General features: G+C 47.0%; 1 protein-coding gene and 1 long non-coding RNA gene across 5 annotated transcripts in view; both read right to left on the reverse strand.

The window, feature by feature from the left end:
* Nucleotides 1–207: 207 nt before the first annotated feature.
* LOC134036680 (uncharacterized) lies at nucleotides 208–5,098 on the reverse strand. The gene is made up of 5 exons (XR_009932434.1): nucleotides 4,927–5,098; nucleotides 3,499–4,075; nucleotides 826–889; nucleotides 514–538; nucleotides 208–264 (listed from the first exon to the last, which is right to left on the reverse strand). It is a non-coding gene; the product is annotated as an uncharacterized LOC134036680 (long non-coding RNA).
* Nucleotides 5,099–8,882: 3,784 nt separating this feature from the next.
* The window catches only part of LOC134035961 (cAMP-specific 3',5'-cyclic phosphodiesterase 4B-like), a 35,412-nt gene continuing 29,152 nt past the window's right edge, over nucleotides 8,883–15,142 (reverse strand). For all 4 annotated transcript variants that reach the window (XM_062480563.1, XM_062480564.1, XM_062480565.1 and 1 more), the window contains 8 exons: nucleotides 14,607–14,794; nucleotides 14,381–14,479; nucleotides 13,000–13,164; nucleotides 12,637–12,736; nucleotides 12,325–12,479; nucleotides 11,832–11,954; nucleotides 11,508–11,690; nucleotides 8,883–11,173 (listed from right to left, as the gene is read on the reverse strand). In XM_062480563.1, the coding sequence (XP_062336547.1) occupies nucleotides 10,820–11,173; nucleotides 11,508–11,690; nucleotides 11,832–11,954; nucleotides 12,325–12,479; nucleotides 12,637–12,736; nucleotides 13,000–13,164; nucleotides 14,381–14,479; nucleotides 14,607–14,794 (1,367 nt within the window). In that variant the 3' untranslated portion in view covers nucleotides 8,883–10,819. The remainder of the gene's footprint in view (nucleotides 11,174–11,507; nucleotides 11,691–11,831; nucleotides 11,955–12,324; nucleotides 12,480–12,636; nucleotides 12,737–12,999; nucleotides 13,165–14,380; nucleotides 14,480–14,606; nucleotides 14,795–15,142) is intronic.

The raw sequence follows: 15,142 nt of genomic DNA on the forward strand, positions 1-15,142 counted from the left end.
CACACGGGGACAAATTGTCCCTCTTCCAAGACTCGTTACATAACGCTCCTTCCCTCAGCACAGCGAGGGAAGACCTGATGACATTGTGTTGCAGGCTAAAGGACCTACAGGACCAGGCTACAGTAGATTAGGTCTCCAGAAACAGGGTTGGACAGCCCTGATCTAGGAGCATGCAGAAGGTGAAGGTAGACTAGGTGAGATACTTACATATCGGCCCCAATCAATCTCGCCATTGTAGCCGTTGGCAGCCCCATTGGTCTTCTTCTGGGATGAATGAAATAACATTAAAAAAGCAACTATAGAGTTATAATAGCAATAGAAATGTATATCCCACAAACATTAGGCATTATGATGGCAGAAATGGATATACTGTATATAGTCTTGGACATTTTGGTCAGGGTATTTTTTGGAAAACAAAATTACAGGAAAGGATTATCCAACATAAGAAAAGATGGTTAATATAGTAACATATTTATACATGACATGATATGATGTATTTATTCTTGAACTTACAGCCCCCTCTTTGCCAGGTGAACTGCTGTGTAAAGAGACAGAGCACAAATGAGTACTGAGGGAACATAACACCAACATCTTGTAACAAGATCAACTGTTAGGCCAACAGCCTAAAACTGATCAAATCAAAATGTATTTGTATAGCCCTTTTTTACAAGCAATGTCACAGAGGGCTTCACATACGCCCATAAAACTGCCCAGTTTTAGGGAAACAGTCTTTTGGAAACATGCTTTTTGGAGGTTAAATAATGCAGCGTTTCGATAGTCGCTAGAGTCTAAGTGCAGTCATGAGGAGCGCATGAGCACACTCACGTGGGGTCTGTGTCCTTCTCCTTCCTCCGTAACCCAAAGGCCTTCCTCGTCCGTTTTCTCAGTCCTAACAAGGAATCGCACAGAGCAGGAGAGATGCTGAGTTAGAGAGAGGGACCGATCTATCACAAACAGGGGGTTAACTGGAATGCTTGGACAACATGAGGTTCCCATCGTCAAGAAGGACGATGGAAGGATCCGGAGAGATTGAAGGAAGAGAGGAACGAATGAGAGCGTGTGGAAAAACATTTCTTTTGAACCTAGGTTAAGATTGAAATTTCACATACAAGTATAGAGTGAAGCCTGTATGTGCCATGCCCATGTACAGGCAGAGTCTGAGAACCCACCCAGGCCCACAACAAACATAATCGGCAACATCTTTTAGCAATATTAGCCAAATAAACTCTGCATAGCGTACCATCCATACAAGGATAAAGTAAGAACTCAGTAATTAAATGCTGAACTGGAAAGAAGGGATCCACAAAAACACGTTTCTGAGACTGGAGGGGGATGCTTCTGCAGGAACCCTGGGCCAGGGTTGATGCCAAGGCCCTCAGGGGCTGTGAGCTGGCTCCGTACCACGCTGTAATCAGGGCAACGGGAAAAAACCAACACCCAGAGTGGCACAGTTTACTGAGTGTGCACAGCTTAGACCCCCTCCAGGCCCCCCCTAGACCCTGAAGGCCTGCTGCCATCTTGGTGAGTCCTACAAAAGGTTGACTGGGTACAAGACTAACCATAACCCTCCCGAAGAAAGGGAGACATGAGGTCTTGCTCACACTGTTGTGGATCTCCAAAATGTTGTCTGTGCCTTTCCTGGGGAGCAGAACTGGGGATCCGCGATGCAGACAATCTCCCAGGTTAATGAGAGCATGTGAGATATTAGCCAGCGCCGCTGCCCCTTGGTAGAGGTGATTCTGTGATGTGTCCCTCTCCCTCCTAAAGACTACACGCGCTCCACTGTCTTCTATATCTGGGTGACCATTTACCGGATACTACAATACAGAGAAAAGAAGACAGACAAACAGACAGAGAGTACTGCAAGCCTGGAAAACAAAACAGTGTCCACTCAAAACAACACATGTACCCATAATGCAGTGTAACTAGAAGGCTCCACTGTCACTCCAGTAGGCTCAGGAACATTTTTTTTTTACCTCAGCTGTCCACCTGAAAACCCTTGGACTCCCTTGAAACGTTGAGCCCACCCTTTAACCTTCCACCCCTCCCCACCGCCCAACCATGACTCAGGATAACACCTTCAGACTCTCACACAACCTTGTACAACCATTTCAATGAACTACACTGTTTTGCACATTCAATTCAATTCCAATTCAATCTCTACTTCCGTATATCTGGTTGTTGCCCCATTTCTTTACACTGCACTTGTGACCTCACACAGTGTATCTGGTTATTGCACTGTTTCACTTTTCAATTGCCATTTCTTTTGCACTTGATACCTCAGTTTATATGTTATTACTATCTGCACTTCTGGTTAAATGCTATTTGCATTTCTGTGACTACACTCGTACTGTGCACTGTGACAACAATGTCGAATCTAATCAAATCTCTCTAAAATGTCAAAGACTCCCTGCACATAAGAATACGACATCCACGCTGCACTGCAACAATGTTGTTTCCGTAACCCAATTATCAAGTTTGACTGAACCGAACCCTGAGGCTCTAATTAAACACTGATTGTTGTAATCAATTCTGTTAACTTTAAGTTTTCCGTCTTGGAGGGTAGGCTACTAGTAGTAGAGTCATCAATACCAGTGATGCCAGGAGCCCCATCCAGCACATGGGGATCTGGTGGTGATTACATCCTAACCTAGCATGACAACCATGATACACTGTCTGCCTTTGATTAAGGTATCTCATACAGAACATGGACTGTAACAACAGTCCAGTTTGACTGTAGACACCCTGCTTTTATTATCAAAAATCCATTATGAGGCTAAAAAGGTACACAGTACTGTATGTTAGTAGATAAGAGGAATGTTCTAGCAGCTAGCTGGAACACAGCAGAGCTCCCCGTGAAGTGAAGTGGACTCGGGCTGATGTTCAAGCTGTTGTTTTGCACACATTCTGTCAGAACAGTTTGGTCACAAACCCATAAACAAGCCTGTTATTCACAAATGCTTCGCATTATAGTAATCATACGCCATGAAGGCCTTGCTCACTTGGAGAATTAATACAATGCATAGAGTCATGTAAAAACCTTTGAAATCATGTGTGAGGTTTGTTGATCAGGTGTGACAGTGGTCCGTGAGCAGGTTCTGTCCTCACCGACCTGGTGAGGCCCAGATACCATCACAGACCCTGTAGACTTTACCCACACATGTTTAACAGTGAACCACAGCCGTGTGTAACCTTGACACAAGATTTACGATGAACTATAGAAAAACACACACACACGGCCTCCCCGGGAAGTCGTCCTCATGGTGCCGCACCACAGACAGCTTCAATCAGCTACTTACAAATCAATCCACACACACACACACACACACACAAACACATACACCACCCCATCACGCACACATATACATACACGAAAGCCACGTCATGCTAGAGAGGGGAAAACATACGCCGTGCATGAGCCATTATCACAGAGCACCAGCAGAGCCCCATACAGCACAGCAGAAGGAGGAAGAGGAGGAAGGTGGAGAAGGAGATTACCTTCCATCATGACTGCAGCTTTTCATTCCTCTGCCCCCCCCCCCCCCCCCCCCACGGACGGTGGAAGACCGGATTCGGAGGAATCCGACCGGTTAGAGGATGCCGGGGTAGGGCATAGCTCGTTGAAAAAGGCTCCCCCAGCGAAGCGGAAACGTCGGCTCCCTTCACCCCTAGAGCCCAGCTTCCAGACACCAGCGCAGGGCGCGGGAGGGGGGGTGGAGGCAGGCAGGCAGGCAGGCAGGGGGGACGCGGCTGGGACACGGAGCCCAGGGAGGCTGCAGCGGATCGGGGGAAGGGCCTTGTGCGCGTTAGGCCCCGGACGCCCGAGCAGCATTGACACACGCCATCTCTGAGAGGGGGATGCTGAGGAAAAGGCAGAGGAGAAAACGACTGCGCGAGGGAGAGAGAGAGAGGCCGACCGCAAGAGAGAGAGAGAGAGAGAGAGAGAGAGGAGAGGGGAGGGAGGGATGGAGGAAGTGGGAGGCTTGCTGATGTCACAGCTGCACTCAGCCAATCCCTGCAGTCATCTGCTCTGTCACATGGCCTCTGCCTCTTCATGTCTTAGCCCTTAGCTTCTCTGTAACAGAAGCACATTTAATCCAAATACATTAGCATTGCAAGCTTTTTCCTATTTTGCCTACAAATATTACAACCATTAGTATTTCATAATATGTGGATATGTTGCATGATCAAGAAGGCATGGGTTATGTGTTTTGAGTTATGTGTGCAGTATAAAATAACATCTCTGTTGGTCATTCTGTTTTCTTTGTGTGTTCCATGCTGTGTTTGTTAATCGATCCATATGTGGATGACTGTCCCTCTGACATTCATTCGGACAACTGCGCACACAAACACAGACTCACACACACAGGAAGAAGGACATTATTCTATCATCTCTCTTGTCTCTCTCTCCTTGTGTGGTTGTGGATTGTATTCTTTCATGACACATGATTACAACAGGAACAATTTAAAAGGAGAAAGATGATTCTAGGTGCCCAGCATGTGCTTTCCACAACCAGTCACTCAAGTGACTGTAATGATCATGTTGTCCACTTCTCGCTGTGAACGTTAATAGGATTATGGTGCTGAACTTGGCGTGGGACACCAGAACTGCTGTTATATTCTTGTACACCTGATTACGCAAGGGCAGATCCCCTCAAGACAGATCTGCTGGGATTAGGAGTCCTGCTACAGCTCAATCTGGGCTGTGGAGGAGGATGAACTGAGGTCAATAGCTGGGCATCTGTCTTGCTTAAGCCATAGCCTATAGCTAACTTTTGAATAATATGTTGGTGCAGTTTGAATAACATCACATTTTGGTAACAGGCACGAACAGATAAAAATTCCCAGCAACACACTGAATGTTGTTTTACTGCTCAGAACATTGCTCTCCCAAATACTACGAGGGATTTCTTTAGTCTTTCTTACTGGGCTGTGTGCTGTTTGACGAACAAAGTCCTGTTCTCTGCAGGGCCCAAGTAATACATATTTAAATGAATAAATAAATAAATGTTTATGCTTTGTTTAAGTAGCGCAAGTACGCTACACCATGTGATCTAAAAATGGCACTTCTGTGTTTGTACGTGTGAATTCTAATGTGTGTATAGGCTACCTCTAGTTTAATCGGGCAAGCTAGCAAAATGTGTGTTATACTATGAATGTGTTTTACTTTGTTGCATGTTGCTATCGATCGCTGGATATGACGTTGGTCGGTTTGAGATAGTTAAAAGTGTGGTCACATAACAGACCTCATCGGTAGCCTGTGTCAATCAATACATGTGGGCGACGTATATAGTCATTGGTTGAACTGAATAGGGTAACTTGTGAAAAGTAACATTGTAAAATATTTACTATTTAAACTGGCACTAGTTTATTCTTAAGGTATTTTTACTTTATGATGTATGTGTGTTTAATTATTATTTTAAATATTAATATATTATTTAATAATAAGAAAAATTGATGTTTTCAGCAGTAACGTTCGAAGTCCCGAAGTATTTCACAAACACTGCATGCGGAATTATACTACTACATAATAATACATCCTTATGTCTTGCATTGTACACACGATGGCACTAGAGATCCTAATTCTCACATCTCCCCCTGTTGCTCTATGAAATTATAGCCATAGTAAAGTAACAGTCTCAGTTTCTTCCATGATAACAAACACGTCCGAAGGCATGATACTGTATCTTACATTGACTGTTTTCACAAGAGTGTTCAGCCATACTTTACAATAGAAAACTGAAACCAGGACCCAGACCTCATCAGGACTCTTGTGTTTGGCCGTCTTACATCACAGAGAAACCAGGCAGTGATAACTGTAAAACGTTTCTAAAAATACTTTGTGACAGAGAGTGGCCGGAAAAGAGGGCCGCCAGACAGCTAATGAGTGTAACATGGCGGAGAGGGGAGACAGGGCATGGCATCCACGGTGGCACGCTGATCTGCACGTAGGCCTGCCAGCCTGCCTCTCTGACACACACAACCCCACAGACAAAGGCTTGTAGAGGGTACAAAAACGACAACACATAAGCATGCACACACACACGTACAACACACACACACTACAAACAGCGCACGCGCACAAACTGCAAACACCCCCCTACACACACACACACACACACACACACAAGGCACACCCAGCTACCACACACACATCCACAACTACACACCACACACACAAACGCCACACAGTTATCTGACCCCAATCAGTTTGAGTTTGGGCAGACCCATCACAACAGCTCATCTAATCTCTCTCCCTGATCAGCTCCAGGGAGCGACGTGCAGCCAGGGCCATGCTCGGCCCCTGATGCCTACGTGAAGCTGCTCCTCTCTGGGCAAGGCAGAGGCCCGGAGGAGGTCTTGTACCAGGAGGACCGGACAGTTCAGCTGCCAGGGAGGAAGCCAGATAAACGCTTGCTAAGTGTGCCTCCTGTAAATCACCCTACGGGAATCCACAACAACACAACAATCCAGTTTGTTGTGTTGGACAACAATGGAATTCTAAGCAACCATGGGAAAGGCATATTGATGATCTGGTTACAGTCTAGGGGCCTATTCATTTACTGTAAGCTGATTGGATCACATGGTCAGGCCTAGCTAAAAAGAATAATAACAAACGGTTGATGTGGATTACACAGTGGTGTATTATAGAGCAAAAGTGTTATCTTGAGAGATTCTCTGAAGGTATTCTGGGAGGGCCCATGGAGGCATGAATGAATCACCTTCGAGATCAAAATGTTTGATGGTATCTCAGAAGTTTCCGTTAAGCTGCTACCCTGGTTAAACTCTGAGAAATGTGTTTGTTGTCTGTTTTCTTAAGCATCTCGAATGTTTCTATTTCCTCTGCCTTACTCACCACCCCTAGCCTGCACAACCAGCACACACACACTAACACACACATAAAGACACTCAACATGTTTTTCTGTCTCATCCCTCTGTCTCTGGCTGAGTCCTCAGTGAGGCGAGGACAGCCATTGTAATCTAGCCATTATACTCCTCCATTATATCCATCCAGGGTTATCATAGACTATGTGATTTAGCACTACTACTGTACATTTCAAGACATGCATTTAAGAAGTCTGACAGTTCTTTTTGGCCTTGGTGACAGGCGACTGCCTACATCTCTAAATGTCACAACCATTTCCACTCAACCAATATGTCAGCCATGGTTTGTGTGCATCAGTATGTGTGTGCGTGTGCGTGTGTGTGTGAATAACTGTGTGCATTCAATCCTAGGGCTGATGTTCTTTATCATGTCCTCACTGACCGAGAATGAAAGGATGCGCCTCTGCCCTCCTGTGTGTTTGTGTGTGTGTGTGAGTGTGTGTGTGTGAGAGAGTGTGTGTGTGTGTGTGTGTGTGTGTGAGTGTGCGTGCTCTCTCCCCATGGGGATGTTCTCTTGCATGTCCTCAAGTTCTCTTTGTGACTGAAGGCCGGCAGGGTAGCGCCCCCTCAGGAACGTCCACAAATGTCAACCTGCTACCAATCTCCTCTCTCTCTCTCTCTCTCTCTCTCTCTCTCTCTCTCTCTCTCTCTCTCTCTCTCTCTCTCTCTCTCTCTCTCTCTCTCAATGTGCAGATACATTAGTACCTGAAATCTCTGCAGTATGAATAAAATACCACCGATAAGAGACATGACAGTTTCTTGACGTACAATAATATTGCAGACTTGTGGGATTGAAGGCTCCAGACTTCAGATCGCTACTGGCCTTCATATTCCCCCTGGGAAGCCAACTGGCTGGTGGACGTCAGTCTCCACCGTCAGCCAGACTGTAAACAAACAGCAGCTGGCCAGGAGAGCTCCAGGAAGACAGTTATTTTCATAATGTGGATAGAGAGAGAACAGGTTTGTTTAACTGGAAGTGGTTCTCTTCCCTTCCTCGGCCCCACGGGCCCCTGGTCAGCCTGCCTGGAGGAGGAGTGGGTCCAGGCTCCCTTCCTTGGCCCCATGGGCCCCTGGTCAGCCTGCCTGGAGGAGGAGTGGGTCCAGGTGGGTCCACATGTGGAAGAGTGTGGAGGGGGTGGGTACACATGCTCCATCCATGGATGCTGCTGCTGCTGGGTTAAAGTCAGAGAGGACTGGAGCCCCTTCCTGGACCCCCTCCCCTCCCACGCCTCACCGCCCGCTTTACCTTCCTGGCCCATTGACGTCAGATGCCCACAGACCACAGGACCACAAGTCAAGTTCCAAACAAACTATCTATCCATCGCCAAGGCAACGCGGCCCTCGCTGACCACGACGGAAAACGCTGGCCTTGTGCAAGCGTGTTTACAGTAAACAGTCACCACGTTTTCTCTGAATTTGGGGAAATTGGATACAGGGCAAGGTTTCGGTTGCAGTAATATGTTATTAGTGTAACTCCTTCTTTAAGTGGGGCTAGATGATTGTAACAGAGACGGTACGGCTGTGTGTCCGGATGGACAACAAAATACATCTAGTATTGCTTGTCCTTCTGTGTCATTGCCACAGGTCCTGCAGAGTTCTGGTTTCAGAGAGCTGCTGTGTTTATAAACTGCCCAGACCCTCATGTTGATTTCTATCTGCCCTGATATCTTGGGCGTAGCTAGCCTTGGCCATGGGAGGGTGAGCAGGGCAATTTCTCCACTTCCTGTTGACATTACTCCACCCATGTCTGTTGTGTGCCCTTGAATCTCCTGCACTGGATCTCCTGTGTCCCGTGTGTCCCTGTATCTCGTGTCGCCTGTGCCTCACATCCCAGTTTCCAAGTGTTCCTGTGTCTCCTGTGTCGGCCATGTCCCTCGTGTCCCCATATCTCCCTTGTCTTGTGTCCACGAGTCCCTGTGTCCATCACCTCTATACACAGAGCAGCACAGAACTTCTGCAGTCCGAAACTTGGATATAGGAAAAGACTCACAAAAAAAGTAATTCATGCTGATTTTAATTATCTTATTGGAATGGAGTAGACAATATTTGACCATACATTGTGTGAGAAAGTATAAAGAACCCATTTGAAAAAACATTTATTATTCCAACTACGGTGACCCGTCACTGTACTTAGTAGGAAACAATCCAGCCTTTGGACTCATTACGAAGGATCACAATTACTATCGCCCATCACCTCAATACAAGGGTGTTTGAGAACAATACAAACATATCTTTTGGATTCACAGATATTAATAAATTGCAGTGGATTTCAAATATTGTTTGTCTCCTCAAAACACAACACATGAAGAAAAAAATGAAGTTCTTGTGTTTGTGTCGACAGTTGTCGTCCACATTGTGCTTCAGAGCGGTGTGTGCAGATCTGAGCACTTTACTCAGGAAATAAAACAGGATATTGCTTCATAGACTCATAGAATACCACCAAAGACATGTATAAACGGGTATATTAATAATAGCAACTGGATTGTGAATACATTTCTATTTACAGGTACAATGGAATGATAATAAATAAACAGTTCAAGGTGTAACACAAGGTATGGATGCAACACACACGTAGGGTTGGAATGTTAACATCCCTAAACAAGAGGTTAAAGGAATGGCAGCATACTTTGCAGTACCTTTCAATTGAGCAAAAAAGAAAAAAGGATTGACACTTGTTTTTTTGCTTAACTTTCAATTGCGTTCATTGCCGTTGTTAGAAATGTTCTGCCAGATCAGGAGAGTTGTGCTGATATAGATCTGGCTTGAACCACATCAACATGACGTCAGGCTGTGTTGATGGAGGACATGTTTCCTAATGCAGGTGGTTACGTCCTGGGCGGGGAAATAGTGGCCGCGAGGATTTAGCTTCTAGGTATGAAAGTAAACAAACGTGAAAATCTTTTTAGCTGAATTGGCCTAATAATGTTTACAATTAATGGGTCTAATAAGGGATTTGATTTTTGGGTGCAGGAGTTAATCAAAGGCTCTCTACATCTCTCCTTAGAGGCAGTTTGTCTGTTAAAGTGCTTCTCTCTGAACATCTTTGGAACTGGTTAATTTGACTTCTTTCCCCTAGGAAATAAAAGGGTGTTTGTGTCAATACAAACTATTGATGGGTTTTGTGAGTGCTTTTGATGTTTTAGGGAGCTTGTGTTCACTGGTATTGACACTGACTTGTGCCTTTTATTAGAGCATACGAATAACTTTGACTTTAAATTGGGATTTAAGAAAAGAAAATGGATACACTTTCTTTTTCGATCCGTCAAAAAGTGCAAATTGTGCTTGGAAGTCACATGATTAAAAAGTGATATCCCAAAATCCTTTTGAGAATATGCTGCAATATTGCCTACATTGGGAAGACTGCACAATTTTCTGACTTGTGAGACCCACCATCTATATTCTTGTGTAGAAAACAAACATTTCACATCTTTGTTCCATAAATTATAAAAAACATTACGTACTAAAGACATGGTTGGTAAAAAAGGTACACACTGTCTCCAGACAAGTGTTACAAAAACAAGTAAACCTTCTTCAAAACAAATGAAGAAACCCAACAACAGCAACAACAAAAAAGTGAAAGTGCACGTGTCTCCCGTCTGACTGGACATAGTCATCGTTCTCTACTGTTCTACAGTATTAGTCCGAACAAAGGAGGTAGCCCCATGTGGCTAGGGAGCCTTGGCACTGCCTTCTACACTTCTCCATTGGTTCCTTCATGTCTGGCCGTCCTTCCAACACCGTTATTCTCCCAGGGGAGCTCTGAGACAAAGCGCTACAGGGCTTCCCCCTCTTTTCTCCAGGGGGGGGGCCCCCAGAGTCAGTCAGGCCCTCTCGGGCAGCTCCAGAGAGCCAGGTTTGCAGGATTCCTCCACTGCAATTAAAAGGAGCCGCTGTCTAACAGCCAATGCTGTGGCCGCTAGTACAAGGTCAGAGGTCAGGACGGCGGGCTGGTGTCGGCGGGGGACGCGCCCGGCGTGGCCACGCCCACCCCGCCGCGGTCGGGGGAGGAGGGACCAGGGAGAGTCTGCGTCTGTCCGCACGGCCCCCCCTCGTCCTCCAGCGTCAGTTCAAACTGGAACTTGGTCCCCTGCTCCCCGCCCTCCACGTCCCCCTCCCCCTCCCCGTCGGCGTCGCCGCTGTAGAAGGGCGGCGAGGGGCTCTGGGGGATCATGCTCTGGTACCAGTTGCGGTTGTCCTCCAGGGTGTCCAGGATGTCCTGGGCGTCGGGGTGGACCAGGTCGGCCCAGGTCTCCCACAGGGGGTGGACGATGTAGTCGATGAAGCCCACCTGGGGAGGAGAGCGGGAGACCATGAGGTTACAGAAGCACCTCAGGGAACACACAACTCTGCCTGTCACGTGACTCTGCCTGTCAGGTGACTCTGCCTGTCACGTGACTCTGCCTGTCACGTGACTCTGCCTGTCACGTGACTCTGCCTGTCACGTGACTCTGCCTGTCACGTGACTATGCCTGTCACGTGACTATGCCTGTCACGTGACTACGAGACAGCATCGGCGAGGAGTCCAAATACATCCACTCCTTTTCATAACAACGGCTAGAACGTAATTACGGGTAGAAGCAAACTGTCGAAACTACGTTCTTGTGTGTGTGTGGGTCTCCCACCTGGCTCTTCTCCACCGAGGCGGTGTGTTTGTCACACATGGGGCTGATCTCCATGCCGCGCTCCCTCTCCCGGTCGCCCTGGTGGAAGAACTCGTCCATGATGCGGTCGGTCCACTGGCGGTACAGATCCAGGGACTTGGTGGGGTTGCTCAGGTCCGCACAGTGAACCATGTTCCTCAGCACCTGGGAGGGGGGCAGAGAACCAGGGTGAGTCCCTTATGCGGTAGCGTGTGTGTTTGTGACTGTCATTGTGTGTGTATATAACTGCGGCAGTATGTCTGTATGCGTGTGTGTTTGTTGTGTGCGACTTGATTGTGTCTGTACCTGAATCCTGTCGGTGTAGTTGTCCAGGAGCAGCACTCCTGAGCTGGTCACCTTCTTGGTCTCGACCATGGTCTTGAGGTCAGCCAGCAGGCTCATGTGTTTAGACATGTCTGTAGCTAGAACCTGGAGGGACAGCAACAGAGACACTCACTTAGAATCAACACATATGAAAGGTAGAAAGAGGCAGAGGGAGGGAGGGAGGGAGGGGGAGAGGGAGGGAGAGAGAGCGAGCGAGAGAGAGAGAGAGAGAGAGAGAGAGAGAGAGAGAGAGAGAGAGAGAGAGAGAGAGAGAGAGAGAGAGAGAGAGAGAGAGAGAGAGAGAGAGAGAGAAGAGAGAGAGAGAGAGAGAGAGAGAGAGAGAGAGAGAGAGGGAGGGAGGGAGAAGGTAAAGGAGAGGGGGTGTGGAGTAGGAGGATGAGGTGAGAGAGGGCGGGAGAGGGAGAGAAGGGGTGAGACTAGAGTGTATGTGTGTGTGTGTGTGGTGTCCTCTCACCATGTCGATCACCATCCTCCTGAGGGACTGCCTCTGCTTCTTGCTGAGGTTCTGGAAGATGTCACAGTTGTCCTCCTGGAGTAGCTTGAAGCCCACCGCGAGGTGGTGGTTCTCCAGAACCGACTCATCGTTGTACATCAGAGCCAGCTCTGAGTCTGTGACAGAGAGCGAGAGAGAACAAGCAAACAGAGATGCAGAGAGATGGGGTAAGACACAGCAAGCAAATACTGCATTCTTTCACTGATAAGTCATGGCACAGACCATGAATCAATAACTATGGATGAGTCAGGGTGTGACATGGTTTGTACTCACTTGTGTTGATGAGGAACTGGTTGGAGACACCCGGGTGGTCCACGTCATGGATGGCCGCCGCAAAGATGGCCGCCAGGATCTCCAAATCGGTGAAGACGGCCTGTGATTGGACAAGAGGAAACCTTGTGAGTTTCACACAGTGTAAAGAAACGAATCTTAGGACGCTAATCCCTTCTTCTACCGATGTCAACTTGTTTCGTAGTCACAACAGCAGCTTAAAGACAAGCGACATGGAGTGGGGGGGCATGATAAGAGTGGAGAGGAGAGGCGAGAGCAGGGGGGAGGAGAGGCAGGCAGGTAGAGGAGAGGAAAAGGAGGAGAGGAGGGGAGGGGAAGAGAAGGGAGCAGAGCAGAGAGTCTTACATCCAGGGCAGGGGTGGACAGCAGGATGTGTGTGGACTGGGCCACGTCGGCCGCGTGCAGGCTGTTGTGGTAGGCCACGTCCGAGTGGTAGTGGTCCTCCAGGGTCAACATGAACGTCACAAACGTGTCTGTTGGGATCTTGAACGTCTTCATCAGGTCTCGCTCCTGCACACCAAAAAAACAACCAAACACACACTCAGCTCACTGTCATCGGGTTCTACTTAAGCCTACCATGTGCTACCATACTTTACTTATTGTGTGGAAGTATGGGGAAACACATATAAAACAAACACCAATCCAATGTTTATGCTTCAAAAGAAAGCCATACGAATAGTAAAGAAAACCACCTATAGGGAGCCAACAAACTCCCTTTTTATTGAATTAAAAGCTCAAAAATGTAAAGAATTTGTAGAACTAAAAACATTACATATCATGTACAAAGCAAAAAAACATCAGTTGCCAGAAAGTATCCAAGGGTTGTTAACAGAAAGAGAATGCCAACATGACTTAAGGGGATCTTGTATATTCAAAAAGAACCAAGTGAGGACCAATGCTAAATACCATTGTATTTCCGTTAAAGGTGTAAATTTATGGAACAGCTGTCATGCGGAACTAAAAATATGTGGGACCTTTAGTAAGTTAAAGAACCTAGTAAGTTAAAGAACCTATTTAAAAATAATGCAATGAAATTATATGAATCAATTTAAAGAGTGATAGATGAACAAGCTGCTTTTGTTGTATTTGGACTGCGCAACTCTATTGCATAAGAAATATTCATGTTTTTTTGTATTCTGTTCAGATCTGGTTGTCAACATAATGATGTAAGACAATAAGTATTTGTATTTATTGTTAAGATATGAGATGTATTCATAAAGGGTAGGCATTATAAGCATGAGCTTCAGCCTACACCTGTTTCATGTAAATATGTTTTTGATGGTTAGCTCAACTGTATGAAACTAAGTTGTTTGTCTGAAATAAACCAAACTATTACTACAGTAGTATTTTGTAGCCTAGTACTCGGATGGTTAGGGAACTTCTCTTCGAATGAACTGAATTTGTTTCGTGGGCAAATACTATTGGAATGATTCAGTGACACAGATTCGTCAGTGGAAGGAGCTCTAGTTTAGAAGATGAGCGCCGCGGACTGAGTGACTCACTGTCTCATAATACTGTGGCGGTTCTCTGTCTAGTCATTCATTTAGAAGATGTTCTGAGGACATCCGAACAGGACGTGAGGCAAACTGATTCAGTAGAACAGAGAGACACACACACAGACCTTGGACTAGTGAGTCACTCCTTCCTTATTCCATTGACGTAAAATACTAAAGTGTGTGTGTCTGTGTGTGTGTCTGTGTGTGTGTGTGTTTAGGAGGAGGCTGACCTGGAAGATGGTGTACATGATGCAGGTGAGGGGGCGGTTGTGGGAATGTTCGGCCACCCTGAAGATGTTCAGACCCCAGGTGTTGATGTCCTCCAGGTCCTAATGTGGATAAGAGACAGACGGGGACGGGGACGGGGGGGGTGAGTCGAGACTACACACACTGGAGGGAGGGATGATGACAGTCTGGATGCCACACGTGTGCGTGTGTCTCCACGCTCTCCCGCACCTTAGACAGCAGGTCCTCCTGGTCCGTCTTCACCCCGAAGCGGCTGAGCGCCGAGTCACCGGGGGCGTGGCTGACCTTCCTCACCCCGCTGATCTGGGTCATCATCCCCGTCTGCTGGCCCGCCTGCCTCCTCTTCCTCTCCCGGCCCTTCTGCACGGAGCACGGCAGCTCCAGCTCGTTCTGCTTGTCTGGGGGACGGAGAGAGAGCGAGAGAGAGAGAGAGAGAGAGAGAGAGAGAGAGAGAGAGAGAGAGAGAGAGAGAGAGAGAGAGAGAGAGAGAGAGAGAGAGAGACAGGGAGAGAGAGTGAGAGAAAAACAGCAGAAAGGGTTATATTGCTGCGTTGTGCACGACCAAACTTGACCTCTGACACGTGAGACCACAGACAAAGTTATTGAATGATCCTAGTCGTCGGTCACTGTCTCATCCCATTTGCGTCTGTCAGATCTCTGTGCTCTCTTTCGTTCCATCTCCTTTCCTTCTCCTTTCCCCAGCGCCTCATCATGCTTTTTTCGTGAGCGTGGAAAGCTTTTACTAT

This window comes from Osmerus eperlanus, chromosome 16 (genome assembly GCF_963692335.1).
Source record: "Osmerus eperlanus chromosome 16, fOsmEpe2.1, whole genome shotgun sequence".
NCBI lineage: Eukaryota > Metazoa > Chordata > Actinopteri > Osmeriformes > Osmeridae > Osmerus > Osmerus eperlanus.